General features: G+C 35.5%; 1 protein-coding gene across 1 annotated transcript in view; it reads left to right on the plus strand.

The window, feature by feature from the left end:
- SH3BGRL (SH3 domain binding glutamate rich protein like) overlaps positions 1-11953 on the plus strand; it is a gene marked incomplete at both ends in the record, with an annotated part of 64002 nt that extends 52049 nt beyond the window's left edge. Inside the window, 2 exons of the mRNA XM_084258237.1 lie at positions 5010-5090; positions 11921-11953. Of these exons, the coding sequence (XP_084114363.1) occupies positions 5010-5090; positions 11921-11953 (114 nt within the window). The remainder of the gene's footprint in view (positions 1-5009; positions 5091-11920) is intronic.
- Between the last annotated feature and the right edge of the window lie 1271 nt (positions 11954-13224).

Consider the following 13224-nt stretch of genomic DNA (forward strand, 5'->3'; position numbering starts at 1 on the left):
AATCCATCTTATCCAGATCCTCCCCCCTTTTATGCCCACCCCAAAGTCTGCATGCAGTTATTTCTCATGTTCATCTTCATTATCCATTCTGGGCAACCTGGGATATTTTGTCTGCTACTTGGAGGTAAATGGATGCATCTTTCACCAGAAATTTACTTTGGACATATACAGACCTCGGTCATGTAGTTGGTTTTACATTTCTTCACCTTAATTCCTGCCAGAGCAATTGTATTATTTTAGACTTTTTCATGAAGAATCCTCTGAATAAAATTCAGCCTCTTTGCTTATTTAGATTAAAATTGGGTTTAAAAAGAGGAAAATTTTATTTTTTGCATGAAACTAGTAATACTTATATTTTCATATCATACAATCTTCTTAAAATTTGAAGATAGTTAATTGCCCTTATATATGGAATGAGGGAAACGGAAACAGCTTTTGCTTTGTGATTGGTGGTTTCAATTATGACATCTTGCCTGGTCTTCATTTATACCATGCAGTAGTTTCCTTTGTTTTCCATTCACTATACATTTAAGTAACATCTGTAGCCTATGGCCATTCTAGGCATTATGGCCATACAAGATCAGTAAAACAGTCTTTTATCTTAAAGGAGCTGGGTAAGAGCAGGGGGTGGGAAAAATCATATACACCTGAAACAATCAAAGTGGTTATGACCACATCTATGTGATACACGTACGTAAGAGCTATCAGAATTTCCAATAAATAATTGTTTGCATTATTTTGGCACGAGAGTTAGCATGGCCGAGGAACAAATGATTTTAGAATGCACAATCCATATCTTCTAGCTCATAGTTTTCTATGGGAAGGATAAGGACACTCTTTGGTGTCCTTGTTTAGCAAGGTCACATGCTCCTCTCGCTATCTGTTAATTCCCTTAACTATCCATTACAGATTTTATTTTTTTAATATTTATTTGTTTATGCATACAAGAAATGGGTTGTAATCCAGAGGTGCGGGGATGGTGTGAGGATTCAGCGAAGAGAGGGGAGCAGAACAGGCACATCTACTGAAATATACTGCTGGGGAGAGCAGCGGGAGAGGCAGGAGAGGTATACTGCACCATGTGGGTCACCTCCCTGGCTAGCCAGGGAATTGAACTGGTGCTGCAATGGCTGGTGATAGCTTGATAGCTCGACAGCTCTGTTTTTAACCCCTGTGCCACCAGGGAGGCCCCTTGGTTTGTGTTTTCCTGATGATAAGTGGTGAACATTTTTTCATGTGCCTATTGGCCATCTGCATGTTTTCTTTGGAGAAGTGTCAATTTAGAACTTCTGTCCATTTTTTATTATGTTGTTTTCTTCATTCTTGTTGAGTTGTATGATGTCGTTGTAAATCTTTGATATGAGTACTATGTCAGATATAAGGTATGGAAATATTTTCTCCCGTTCGGTACATTGTCTCTTCATTTTAGTTATGGTTTCTTTCACTGTGCAGAGATTTTTAGTTTGATGTAGTTTCAGATGTTTGTTCTCTTTTGTTTTCCTTGCTGCTAGAGACAAATCTGCAAAAACATCACTGAAGCTTATGTAATGAAGTGTTTTGCCTTTGTTTTCTTTTCTGTATTTTATAGTTTCAGATCTTACATACAAGTCTTTTATCTGTTTTGAGTTAATTTTTACGTATTTTGTGAAATGGCCTAATTTCATTCTTTAGCATGTGGCTGTCCAGTTTTCCAAACAACATTTATTGAAGAGGCTTTCCTTGTTCCAGTATGTATTCTTATCTCTTTTCACCATAAATATGTGGTTTTACTTCTGGGATCTCAATTCTATTCCAATGGTCTGTGTGTTCTGTTTTGGTAGCATACTATTTTAATTATTATTGCTATATAATACAGTGTGAAGTCTGGAAGTGTGATACCACCATTCTTTTTTTGTTAAGATTGCTTTGGCTATTTGGGTATTTATGTGGTTTCATGTGAATTTCAGTAATATTAGTAAGAATTAAAGTTAGCCTTTATATTGCCTTGGGTAGTATGACAATGTTAATTGTTCCAATTCCAGAGCAGGGGCTATCTTACCTTTTCTTTGTGTCTTCTATTTAACAATGCTTAGTAGTTTTCTTTGCATCAGCCCTGGTTAGGTTTACTCCTAGGTTGGGTTTTTTGTTTTTGGTGTGATTGTAAATTGAATCATTTTCTTTATTTCTTCCTCTTGTAGCTCAGTTTTTTTTCTTAAAGGATGGCAATTGATTTTTCTGTATTGATTTTGTAACCTGACACTTTGCCAAGCTGGTTTATTGTTCAGTTAGTTTTTCTGTGAAGTCTTTAGGGTTCTCTATGCATGTTATGTCATCTCAAATAATGATAATTTTAGTTTTCTCCTTATTTGGATTCCCTTTTATCTTTCTCTTCCCTAATTGCTCTAGTTAGGACTTTCTTTACTATGTTAAATACAAGTGGTGAGAGTGGGCATCCTTGTTTTCTGGCCTGGGTGTGCCCCTGTGTTGATTCTGGATCTTTACCAGGGCTTCTAGGGATAACCACTACCAGGCAAAGCCTCGGTCGCCTGGCTGATGGCTTGCCACTGTTCACATGCTAGACTAGAGCTCCAGGATCTAGGGTCCTTTCCAGCAGGACTGGGGTTTGCTGTTACCTGCTGAGGCCTTAGGCCCTTGCCTGGGAGCTTGTACTGCCTACTGCATGCTTGTCCTGGGGTCCTCAGTCCAGGGTCTTTACTAGTGAGACTGAGGGTCACGGGCGCCTGGCAAGGGCTTGGGGCTTTGGCTGGGACTTTGCTATTCATCTTTCTATGTGTGGCTTTTGTGTGTGTGTGTGTGTGTGTGCGTGCTTGCGTGTCTGTATATGTGTGACATTTAAAAATATATAATTAATTTATTTTAACTGAGGTAATATTGGGATACCCCCATCAGGTATTACCACCATAGTGCACCCACAACCAACTCACCCATATTATACCAACATAGACCATTGTACTTCCTTCCACCTTTGTTCTCTCTCCTCGCTCCTACTCCCTTCCCCCACTTGGTGGTTCAATTCTATAGTCAGTTATCAAGGGTTAGTTTTTCAGCTTGCCTTTATCTGACTATTAATTTACTTTATATTCCACATATTGGTGACACCACCTGGTATTTATCTATCTCTTGCTGACTTATTTCGCTTAACATTATCCTTTCACGCTCCATCCATGTTGACATCATGACATGAGTTCATATTTTTTGATCATTGAGTACTATTCCATTGTGTATATAAACAAATATTCTTGATCCACTCATCTGTTCCGAGGCAATTAGGTTGTATCAATTCATTTAATGAAAGCATGAGTTCATGCAGTAGATAAACTATTTTTGTTGACCTTATTTTTTCTAAAGTTAACTTGTTTGTACATTTGCATCTTCAATTACAGAGTCATTGTTTCACTTGATCTATTTGATTTCCGTGATTTTCTCCTGAGTTTTTTATCTCCTGTATTTCTCTTTTGAAATCCCAAAGCTCCATTTTTCTTATTTAGAGCTTTATTTTCTGTCTTCAGTTTATTGATTTTATTTCTAAGGACAGTCATTTTCCCTAGTTTTCTTCTATTTATTTGAATTTCTATATAATTTTAATTCTAAAATCTGTATCTGATAGAACATAGCTTCCATGTCTATGACTTGAGGTTCTGGAGATTTGTTTCTGTGTTGCACTATTTGCTTGGGGACTCATTTTGCTATTTGTTGTTTTTGTTTGTTTGTTTGCTTTATTTCTGCTTTTTAGCTTTGGAACCCAGCTGCTGTATGTGGGTTTTCCTCTGAGCGTGGCTTCTCCCCTCACTGATCAGGGTTCTCATGTATCTGGGAAAACTGCTGGCAGGGCATCCTGGGAGGTTGTGAGGCTTCTGGCCACTCTGGTTCACTCCTTGATGTGGGTCCTGGGTCTCACCAGTCTGTACAGGTGCTGGTAGGGACTTTGTGTGACGTCACAAGGCCTTTGTAGGTCTGAGCAAATGCTGGTGCACTAGATACCTCTGGTTACTCTGGCACCCTCCCCAAAACATGTGGGAATCACACTGGTCCGTGTGGGCATATGTAGGGTCTTGCAGAAGTCATGAGACCTCTGCTAGTCTGAGCAGGGGCAGGCAGGGTTTAATGGAAGGTTGCAAAATCTCTGGCCACTCTGGATCCTTCCCAATGGAGGTTTGGAGGCTCACAAGTTTGGGCAGGGGCTGCTGGGTTCTCCCAGAGTGTCACAAGACCTCTTCTTTTTATATGTTTTATTTATTTTTTTTATATTATATAATTTTTACATCATTCTTAATATTTTTGTGTTTTAAATCAAGCAAAGAGAAGGTAGTTTTAGACAATGGTTATGTTTCTAAGTGTGTTTTCTCTTGATTATTTATATAGTCAAATTTAGGTCATTCTTTTTTTTTTTTTTTTTACAGTTAGAGAATTCTTGGTGCCTTAGAAGAAAACAGTGGGAATCCCAACCTAAGTCAGTCATGTGAGGCTTTTCTTTGATCCCAGGGTTGAAACTTCTTTATTTGCTCTTGTGGTCATATTCCATAAAAGTCCATTCCCTTCCTCCAAACACAACACAGATTAATTTCTTATACGATTTTAAGCATACATAACTGATATTTACTCTATTGTTGGTTCTGAAGATGCCTCTGCCTAAATAAATAAAGAAGAGAAAAAATGAGCTGGAGTAATCAATAGTGTCTTACCAGAAATAAGCAACTTCATACAGGCAATTAGTTGGCTACTTTGGGCTATGGAGAGAGCTGCTTGCCCTGAGGTAGATTTCAGTTCTATGTGATATGAAATAAGCCACTTTACAGTTTTTGCCCTATAGAAAAGTGTATAATCCACGTTAAATGAGATGCAATAAATCTTACCTCTTTAATACTCTTTCCAATATTTGAACATTATGGAATTTAGTTAGCCTGTTTGCCCTAAAACATTGACCTGTGAGATAATTCAATATAAATTTGCTCTTTTTTTACTTTTGTTGGTTGCATATATCTAATTTTTCTTGCCTTTTTTCCACCAAGGACTATGATGCTTTCTTTGAAGCCAGAGAAAATAATGCAGTGTACGCCTTCTTAGGCTTGGCAGCACCACCTGGTTCAAAGGTATGATTGCCTTTTACTTCTGCTTTATAGGCCATTTTATTACTTGTATATTTTTAATCTGTAAAATTTCCACCTTTATTAAATACTCATGTTAAGCCAGAGGATGAGGAACATAGCTAAAAGGAAATGTTCTTGCTCTTCATGTACTTAATCCTTGGTAGGGCAGATAGATATGTGCAAAATCAAATACATAAAATGTGACCAGGGAGTAGGTAAAGTTATTTCACCATCAAACTGCTCAAAGTAGAAAATTTATCATTGACCCATTTCAGTGGGTCAATTATTATTCCTGATGTCACGCACGGTTTCTATATCAACAGAAAACATCTTAATTAATAGGAATCTCTGGATAGCATCTATTGTTGAAATGCTAGAGCAAATACTAGAGTTATTCAAATTAACTAAGAACATTTGAGTTTTAAAACTGGTTATTGATTGCTGCTAAAATTTGGGAATTTTCCTCTACCAACAATAAATATTTTTTTTTCCAAATAGCAGCATTCACAAGGGAGACTACATTTAAAAAAAAAGAAAAAGTTAAATTGACCATTTAATGAAGTATCTCAAAGATAGGAATTTTAAATAAGATTTTGTGTTTTGTAGTAGGTCTTCTCCACAGAAGCTGGCTTAATTAGAGTGTGTGTCCCCTTCTCTATCATTTTACTTTTTGCTCTTAGCAACTGATTTTATCTTAACAATTCCTTTTCCAGTTTTGAGAATCTGTGTTATTGTTCCTATTTTCTCTAGAGACCATTTACTACTATTGTATGTGAGTCACTGTGAAATTGTGATTCTTTGACAAATATTCTTTTCCCATGGATAAAACATCTTATTTTAGGCTTTGTATAATTTAAATAGCAATAAATATTGATAAGCATGTTTGTTTATACAAGTTAGTAAAACCCAAGTTGTCATTGATTTCAGTGCAGATTAAGGAAGTGTAGTCTGTATTTTTGTGACTATGGCTCCCTATCTTTCAATTAAAAGTAGGAATCATTCATTCATTTATTCTTTCAGTGTATTTATTGTCAAATACTGACTTGACATTGATTATGGGAAAATGTAGAGAATATATCATAGTCTCTACCTTCAAAGTGTTTATAACCTAATGAGAGATATGTATACAAATAATTCCATGACAAATATGTGCACCAATAATTATAATTCAACAAATACTTTGATAAATTCTTTATGATTGGTGTGAATAAAGTGCTGAAGGCATTCAGAGGAAATAATAATAAATTACCATTAAAGAGCTTGGGGAAGGTTTTACAAAAGAAGTGGCATTTCAGCTGTTAGGGATTTCAAAGAACTAAAGTGACACTAAGATGTTTATCACAGAGGAGCAACAAGAACCACAACATGTAGCTCTATATGATATGTTCAAGATGCAGACTCTAGAATAGGGCATATTAAAGAGGAGGATGCTTTAGGAGTAAGAATGGCAAGGTAGGTTGGGGCCAGGTTATTAATGCTATATTGGGTAATTTCAGCTTTATCCTCTAGCCATCCAAAAACCATGGCTGAGAATGGGGGAAGAGAATGATATGATTATGTCTGTATTTTTTGTCTTAAGGAAGTATATTTGACAGTTGTATAGCTTGTGGAACATTGGAAAAATGATACATTAGAGATAGGCTGACTCATTAGAGGGTTACCTTAAGAGAACAGCTCAGAGTAGAAAATTTATCATAAATTTGCAGAAATTTATAAATTTATAAATTATCAGAAAACAAGTGGAGAGGCCTAAAGTATAAGAAGTTGCAGAAAGGAAAGGATGAATTTAGGTGACATAAAAAACAATATGTAATAGGATTTAGCAATTTATGAGATGCTGGTATATTTAAGTACTGGGAAGGATTAAAGCTATCTCTGGGAGTTCTAAACTGTATGATTGAAAAATGAAGCAAAAGTCATGGAGGAAATATAAAAGTGAGTGTTCCAGGAGGAAAGTTCATCTTGGAAATGAGAGGAAATGTGTACTCTGAGTCTGGAGACGAGGAGAGAAACACAAAAATAGAACTTTTTACATGTGGGGTAGTTAGGGAAGTTCTACATTATAAGATATTTTTATATTTAGTGTGAGATAAGAAAAAGTCTTTTGCTAGGAGTGATGGGAAATTTGGGACATGAGAACTTAGAGGAGAATTTAAAGGCTTCACTTGTTGAAAATAGGCTAAGGATCTCTAATTGAAGGACTCTGAGTACACAGCTGAATTTAGAGTTGATGAGCCCAGAGAGGAACAAGTCAATTTGGATATGTTTTCCGTCATTATTTAAACCTAGGATTAATAATAGAGTAAAAGAACTTCAGATGCTATCAAGGATTGAAAAATATGGAGATGATAGTTTAGGATAACAAGAGGGCTAGAATTGACAATGGAGTTGAGGGGGGTTGGTGATAGAGATATTTTTGAATGTATTTATTTTTTTAAGATAAAAAGTGATAAATTTGATAGTAGAATGATGATTTTTTAATCATTCAGCTCAGTTTTCAGTTTCCCCCCTTAAAAAAAAATGAGTCTTTCAGAATAAAAAGCTGAACAAAAGTATAAAAAATAAGAAATAAAACTATTTAATCCACATTGGAAAAGTACATTAAATATAAAAGAAATGTGACAAAGAAGGACATGATGTTCCATCTATGAAATTAGCAAAGATAAAACAAAGTGATAGTACTCAATGCTGAAACAAGTACATTGAAATGGATGCTCTCATATATTACTACTGATTGTACAGGTTGATACTGCCTTTTGAACACCAGAACAGAAAATATGTATCAGGGACCTCAAAAATGTTTATAGTTTTTCACTCCATCTTTTCACATTCAGTATCATAGCCCAATGGAATAATCTTATGTATGGAATAAGCTTTATGGGTAAAAACATAAATCAAATGTTATTTATAATCCTAAAACTCTGAAAATATTTTAAATATCTAAAAGTAGGCTGAAACAAATTAATTCAATACTGAATGAACTTTATGAATAAAAGTACCTGTCATTGTGATATATGTATTCCTGAAACTTTGAAAACAAGTGAAATGTCAAAAAATAAGATTAACAAAAATAGTTTATATACTGAATGAACTCATAATTTCATTAAAAAATGAGTTTATAAAACCTATGTGTCTGAGAACAGATGACGGGATCAAGAAGATATGGTATATATACATAATGGAATACTACTCAGTGATTAATAAAGATGAACTCATACCATTTATGTCAACATGGATGGTGCTTGAAAGGATGATGTTAAGCAAAATAAGTCAGAAAGAAAAAGATAAATACCAGGTGTCAATAATATGTAGAATGTAAAGTAACTAAAGCAATAGTCAGGTAAATACAAGGTGAAAAATTAATCCTTGATACTTGACTACAGAAGTGAAGCACGAAGTGGAGGAAGGGAGTCAGGGAGGGTACAGAACAAAGAGGGAAGGAAGTATGATGGTCTATGTTGGTATAATATGGGTAAGTTAGTTGTGGGTGCACTATGGTGGTAATACCTGATGGGGGAACCCTATATCACCTCAGTTAAAAATAAATAAATAAATAAATGAGTTTATAAAGTTACATTATAATGGCTGCAGAATTGTTTTTAATATGTAATTAATAGTGTAATTGCATTTGAAAGCTATGCATTGGACAAAAAAAAAAAAAGACTGAAAGGAACCTAACTAATATGTACACTCTCCTCCCTTTCTTTTGCATATAATTAGCACAGATTCTCTTTTCATTTAAAAATTATTGAAAACCATTGCACTGGAGAGCTTGAATTTCAAGAGTAACCTCTGGCCAATATTTCCATAAACAAGGACTCCTGTGGAAGACAAATGATTTTTATGTTCTTTTGCAAATTGGTTGCATTTAAAACCTATAAATATTTGTTATTTATTGCATTAATGCAAAAGATCATTTTTTATCACCAGCATTTCTTATTTCACAGTGGGAGTGATAGTTTTGGGATATTAAATAATATAATGGATTTATTTTTACTAAAAATTAAAACTTTGGTGATGTTCATGTTGAGAGGAAATCCATTCCCCTTAAAAGTGGTATTCAGTAATATGTCAAGGGAATAGAAGATGCTGGTTAGAGGAGTGCTCACATTAGCTTTGATTGAACATCCCTGCTTTAGGGAGGGACCATGGATTACAATGCCTTTGCTGTGAGACTTGAAGCAAATTTATTCCATTCGGCATATCCTATTTTACTGCACCTCAAAGAGAAACCATTTGCCAATAACATGTAACTGTGGAGCTGGTCTTAGTTACTAGGCAAAAAGTGAAGAGGAGAAAAGCAGGAAAGAAGGATGGATGCAGACAAAGGGCCAAACACTTCACATACCTTATTTTCTCTCTGTATGATCCTTATGAACTAGGTGTCATCAGTGTCATTTTACAGAGGAGGATAGTCAAATTTAAGTAATTTGTTTAAGGCTTCATAATAATTCAGTAGTTGAGCTGGAATTTGAATCTGTGTTTATCTCCATCAAAGCCAATACATCTGTGTATAAATATTGGGAGTAGCAAGGGCAAGCACCTTATATGTTTGTATCTAAACCTCTATATCTTATTAGATAACTCAGGAGTCTATAAATACTAGACACTCTTTTAGGTAAAGTAAATATTTAACACAATTTGCATATTTGATGAATAAAAAATTACAAAAAAGTAAATTTACCTTAAATATGATGTTTTATAAAAACATAAAGAATTTTGAATTTTGTTTTGGATGTCTACGCTGTAATTCCATTAAAAAGGGTAACAAAGCTAAATAATTTATGACAAATTACAGCAAATTGAAAAGATAGGACTTTAGGAGGCTTCTCTGGTGGTGCAAGGGATTAAGATGCAATCTGTGAAGCTATATGCAACCACTGCAACACAAGTTTGATCCCCAGGCAGGGAACTACCCACATGGTACAGCAGACCTGTCCTGACACGCTGCTGCTCCTCTCAGTAGTGTATTTCAGTAGATATGCCTGTACTGCTCCCCCCTCTGTCTCTGGTGAATTCTCTCAACCCCCACACCTCTGGCCTGTACCCCAGTTCTTGTATGCATAAATAAATATCTTTAAAAAAATGATACTTTAGGGAACTAGGATATTTTCCAAATACTAGTTACTCAGAGGCATTAAGTGTTCTTAATAAGAACTTCATATTAGAGGGCCTCCCGTGGTGGCGCAGGCGGTTAAGCGTCGCGCTGTGAAGCTATCCGCAGCCTCTGCAACGCCAGTTCGATCCCGGCCAGCTGGCGAGGGTCCCACATGGCGCAGCAGATCTCTCCTGCCTTGCCCACTACTCCCCTCAGCAGTGCATTTTGTCAGTCTGCCTGTTCTGTTCCCTGCTCTGTCTCTGGTGAATCCTCTCACCCTCCCACACATCTGGCCTGTACCCGGTTCTTATATAAAATAAATAAATAAATCTGAAATAAAAAAGAACTTCACATTAGAACATACTCAATTTTTACACTGCTTCCTCATCTATATATGGGGAAGGCTTCTATGCTGGGCTTTTGAGATGTCTTAGTATAAAATTCATTTTATTGTATGAAGATATTATTGGAAGCTTATTCTTTAAAATGATAGCCAAACACAATGTTAGAAGTTTCAAGACTTTAGGAACATATTTTTTTGTGTGTGGGACCCTCGCCGGTGGCTGGGGATCGAACTGGCACTGCACAGGCTGCTGGCAGCTTCGCAACCCAGCGCTCAACTGCTGTGCCTCCAGGGGAGGCCCTCAACATTGTTTTTTGACTAGCAGTTCTGGAAGGTGAGTCAGTAGTGTGTTGCATCTGTTTTGTTAAGGATGTATTAGGAATGAATAACAGTGTCTTCCTTGGTTTCCTTCTTTCCTTTATTTCTATCTTTTTCTTGGTTAAAAAAAAAGCATCATTTTTTGCTTTTTATGCTTCTTTTGGTTTTGATATCAGAGGCTCATTTTGGAAATTCAGCTATTCCCACTTTTCCTGAGACTTATTCAATTAGTGACAGGCATTTAGAATGATATTTTCTGACATTCATGATTTCTACAACTCAAGTTGGAAGTTTCTTTCACCAGTGACTCTATGCACTAATCTTTAGTTCCATGAACCAGAAGAGAAGAAAGAAAACCTGACTTCTTTTTGTGCCTACTGCCATGAAACTTCAAAGCAACATTTTAGCAAATAACACATTTTCTAAATGGTTTACACTTTAGACAAACTCAACAATCTGTAAACTTCAGGTAATATTCTTTTTCTTCTTTTTTTAAAAAAAATATTTATTTATTTTATGCATACAAGAACTGGGGTACAGGCCAGAGGTGTGGGGGGTGAGAGGATTCACCAGAGACAGACTGGGGAATAGAACAGACAGATTGACTGAAATACATTGGTGAGAGGAGCAGCGGGCGAGTCAGGAGAGGTCTGCTGTGCCATGTGGGTCACCTCCCTGGCTGGGGATTGAACTCATCCTGCAGTGGCTGTGGGTGGCTTCATAGTGCTGACACTCAACCTCTTGTACCACCAGGGAGGCCCTAGGTAGTGTTTTAGAATGTTTTTGTGAAAAATTGCACAGAGGAAATAAGCTGTTAAAATATCAACCATATTTGTAAATAACTTGCTTTTATGGAATTATTTCAAAAATGTAATAATGATTAAGCAGTCTTCTATTGCATCTGTTTCTAGGCAAGAGTTCTTACATTAAGAATTTTTAAGTAGTCTTTTGTGGGGACAATTTTATTGCTATAAAATATTTCTAGTAATTTGAGCTAATATGGTGTAACCAGGTATACATGGATGTTTGTTTTGTGATATTTAAACTATCTGTCTTGTTTGTTTTTCATTTCAGGAAGCAGAAGCCCAGGCAAAGCAGCAAGCATGAACCTTAAACATTCTGTCTTACGTATCCTAAAAAAGGAGTCTTCATTACTTTCATAAACAAAATTATCTTAGCTTCAAAAGATATAGGTCCAATGCTGAAATAGTAGATAAGTTGGCATTTTCACGTGCAATCATTCATAATGAATATACCATTAAAATGTTATTATGATGAGGACTGGTAGATGAACAAAATTTTTAAGTAAACATCATGAAATAATATTATCTGCAAAGGCATTTTGTGTATTTTAAAGAGCAAACACCTGTCCACTATTTTTTTTTTTTTGCATTATTATTGCAGCTTAGCTTTATCTGTAGCTATATGTTGAGGAATTTAAAAAGGGGAGAAAGAATTTGTCTCTTGTTGCCAAATTGTCCCCTTAATTTTAGTGAACAAGTTATGTACCTTTTAGATGTGGTATTATTCTGATTAAAAAGTAGTTGCAGGTAATGTTTATGACATGTCAAACATTGTCATTTCCCATTCTTTTGTAGTTGACATTTATATGTATTGAACCCCAGGTTTTCCAGGCTTCTAAGTGTATTGATAGCTTTTCATTGTACATTTCATTGATTGAAACAGAGGAACACAGACACTCACAGAAACAATAGATTCAGTCAGTTGACATGTTCTTTGCTTAACTACACATCTGTGATGGAATCACATTTCTAAGTTGCTTGCCCCACTGAAATATGTTTAAGTATGTTATAAAGATATAAAATGGCATCTTTTTGCAAAGACATGAAACTTAATTAACTATAATATGTTGGCATTAATTAATTAATTGTCCAAGATTGGTTTTCATAGGGTCTTATTTTTTTCTTTTTTGAGGTAACATTGGTTTACAATATTGTGCATAATTTAGGGTTATAAGTTCACACCTCTTTAGGTGTATGTTACCACACCATGCCCACCACCAAAGCATCAATAATCCTTTACCATAGGCCACTGGATCCTCTTCCCACTTATCTCCCTACCTCAACCTCTTGCTTTTAGTAGCCTCAATTCTGCAGTCATGTTACTAGAATTTTTTTTCATTTGCTTTTGTTTTTTTCTCTGTCTATTTCTCTATATTCCAAATACAAGTGAAATCACCTGGTATTTGTTTTTCACCTTCTGTCTTATTTTGTTTTGCATAATCCCCTCCAGTTCATCCATACTGTTACAAATGACAAGATTTCAGTTTTTGTTTTTTATAGCTGAGTGGTATTCTGTTGTATACTATATCTTCTTTATCCACTCATGTGTCATTTAACACTTTGCTTAAAACAGTC

This window comes from Talpa europaea (genome assembly GCF_964194135.1).
Source record: "Talpa europaea genome assembly, chromosome: X".
Lineage (NCBI taxonomy): Eukaryota > Metazoa > Chordata > Mammalia > Eulipotyphla > Talpidae > Talpa > Talpa europaea.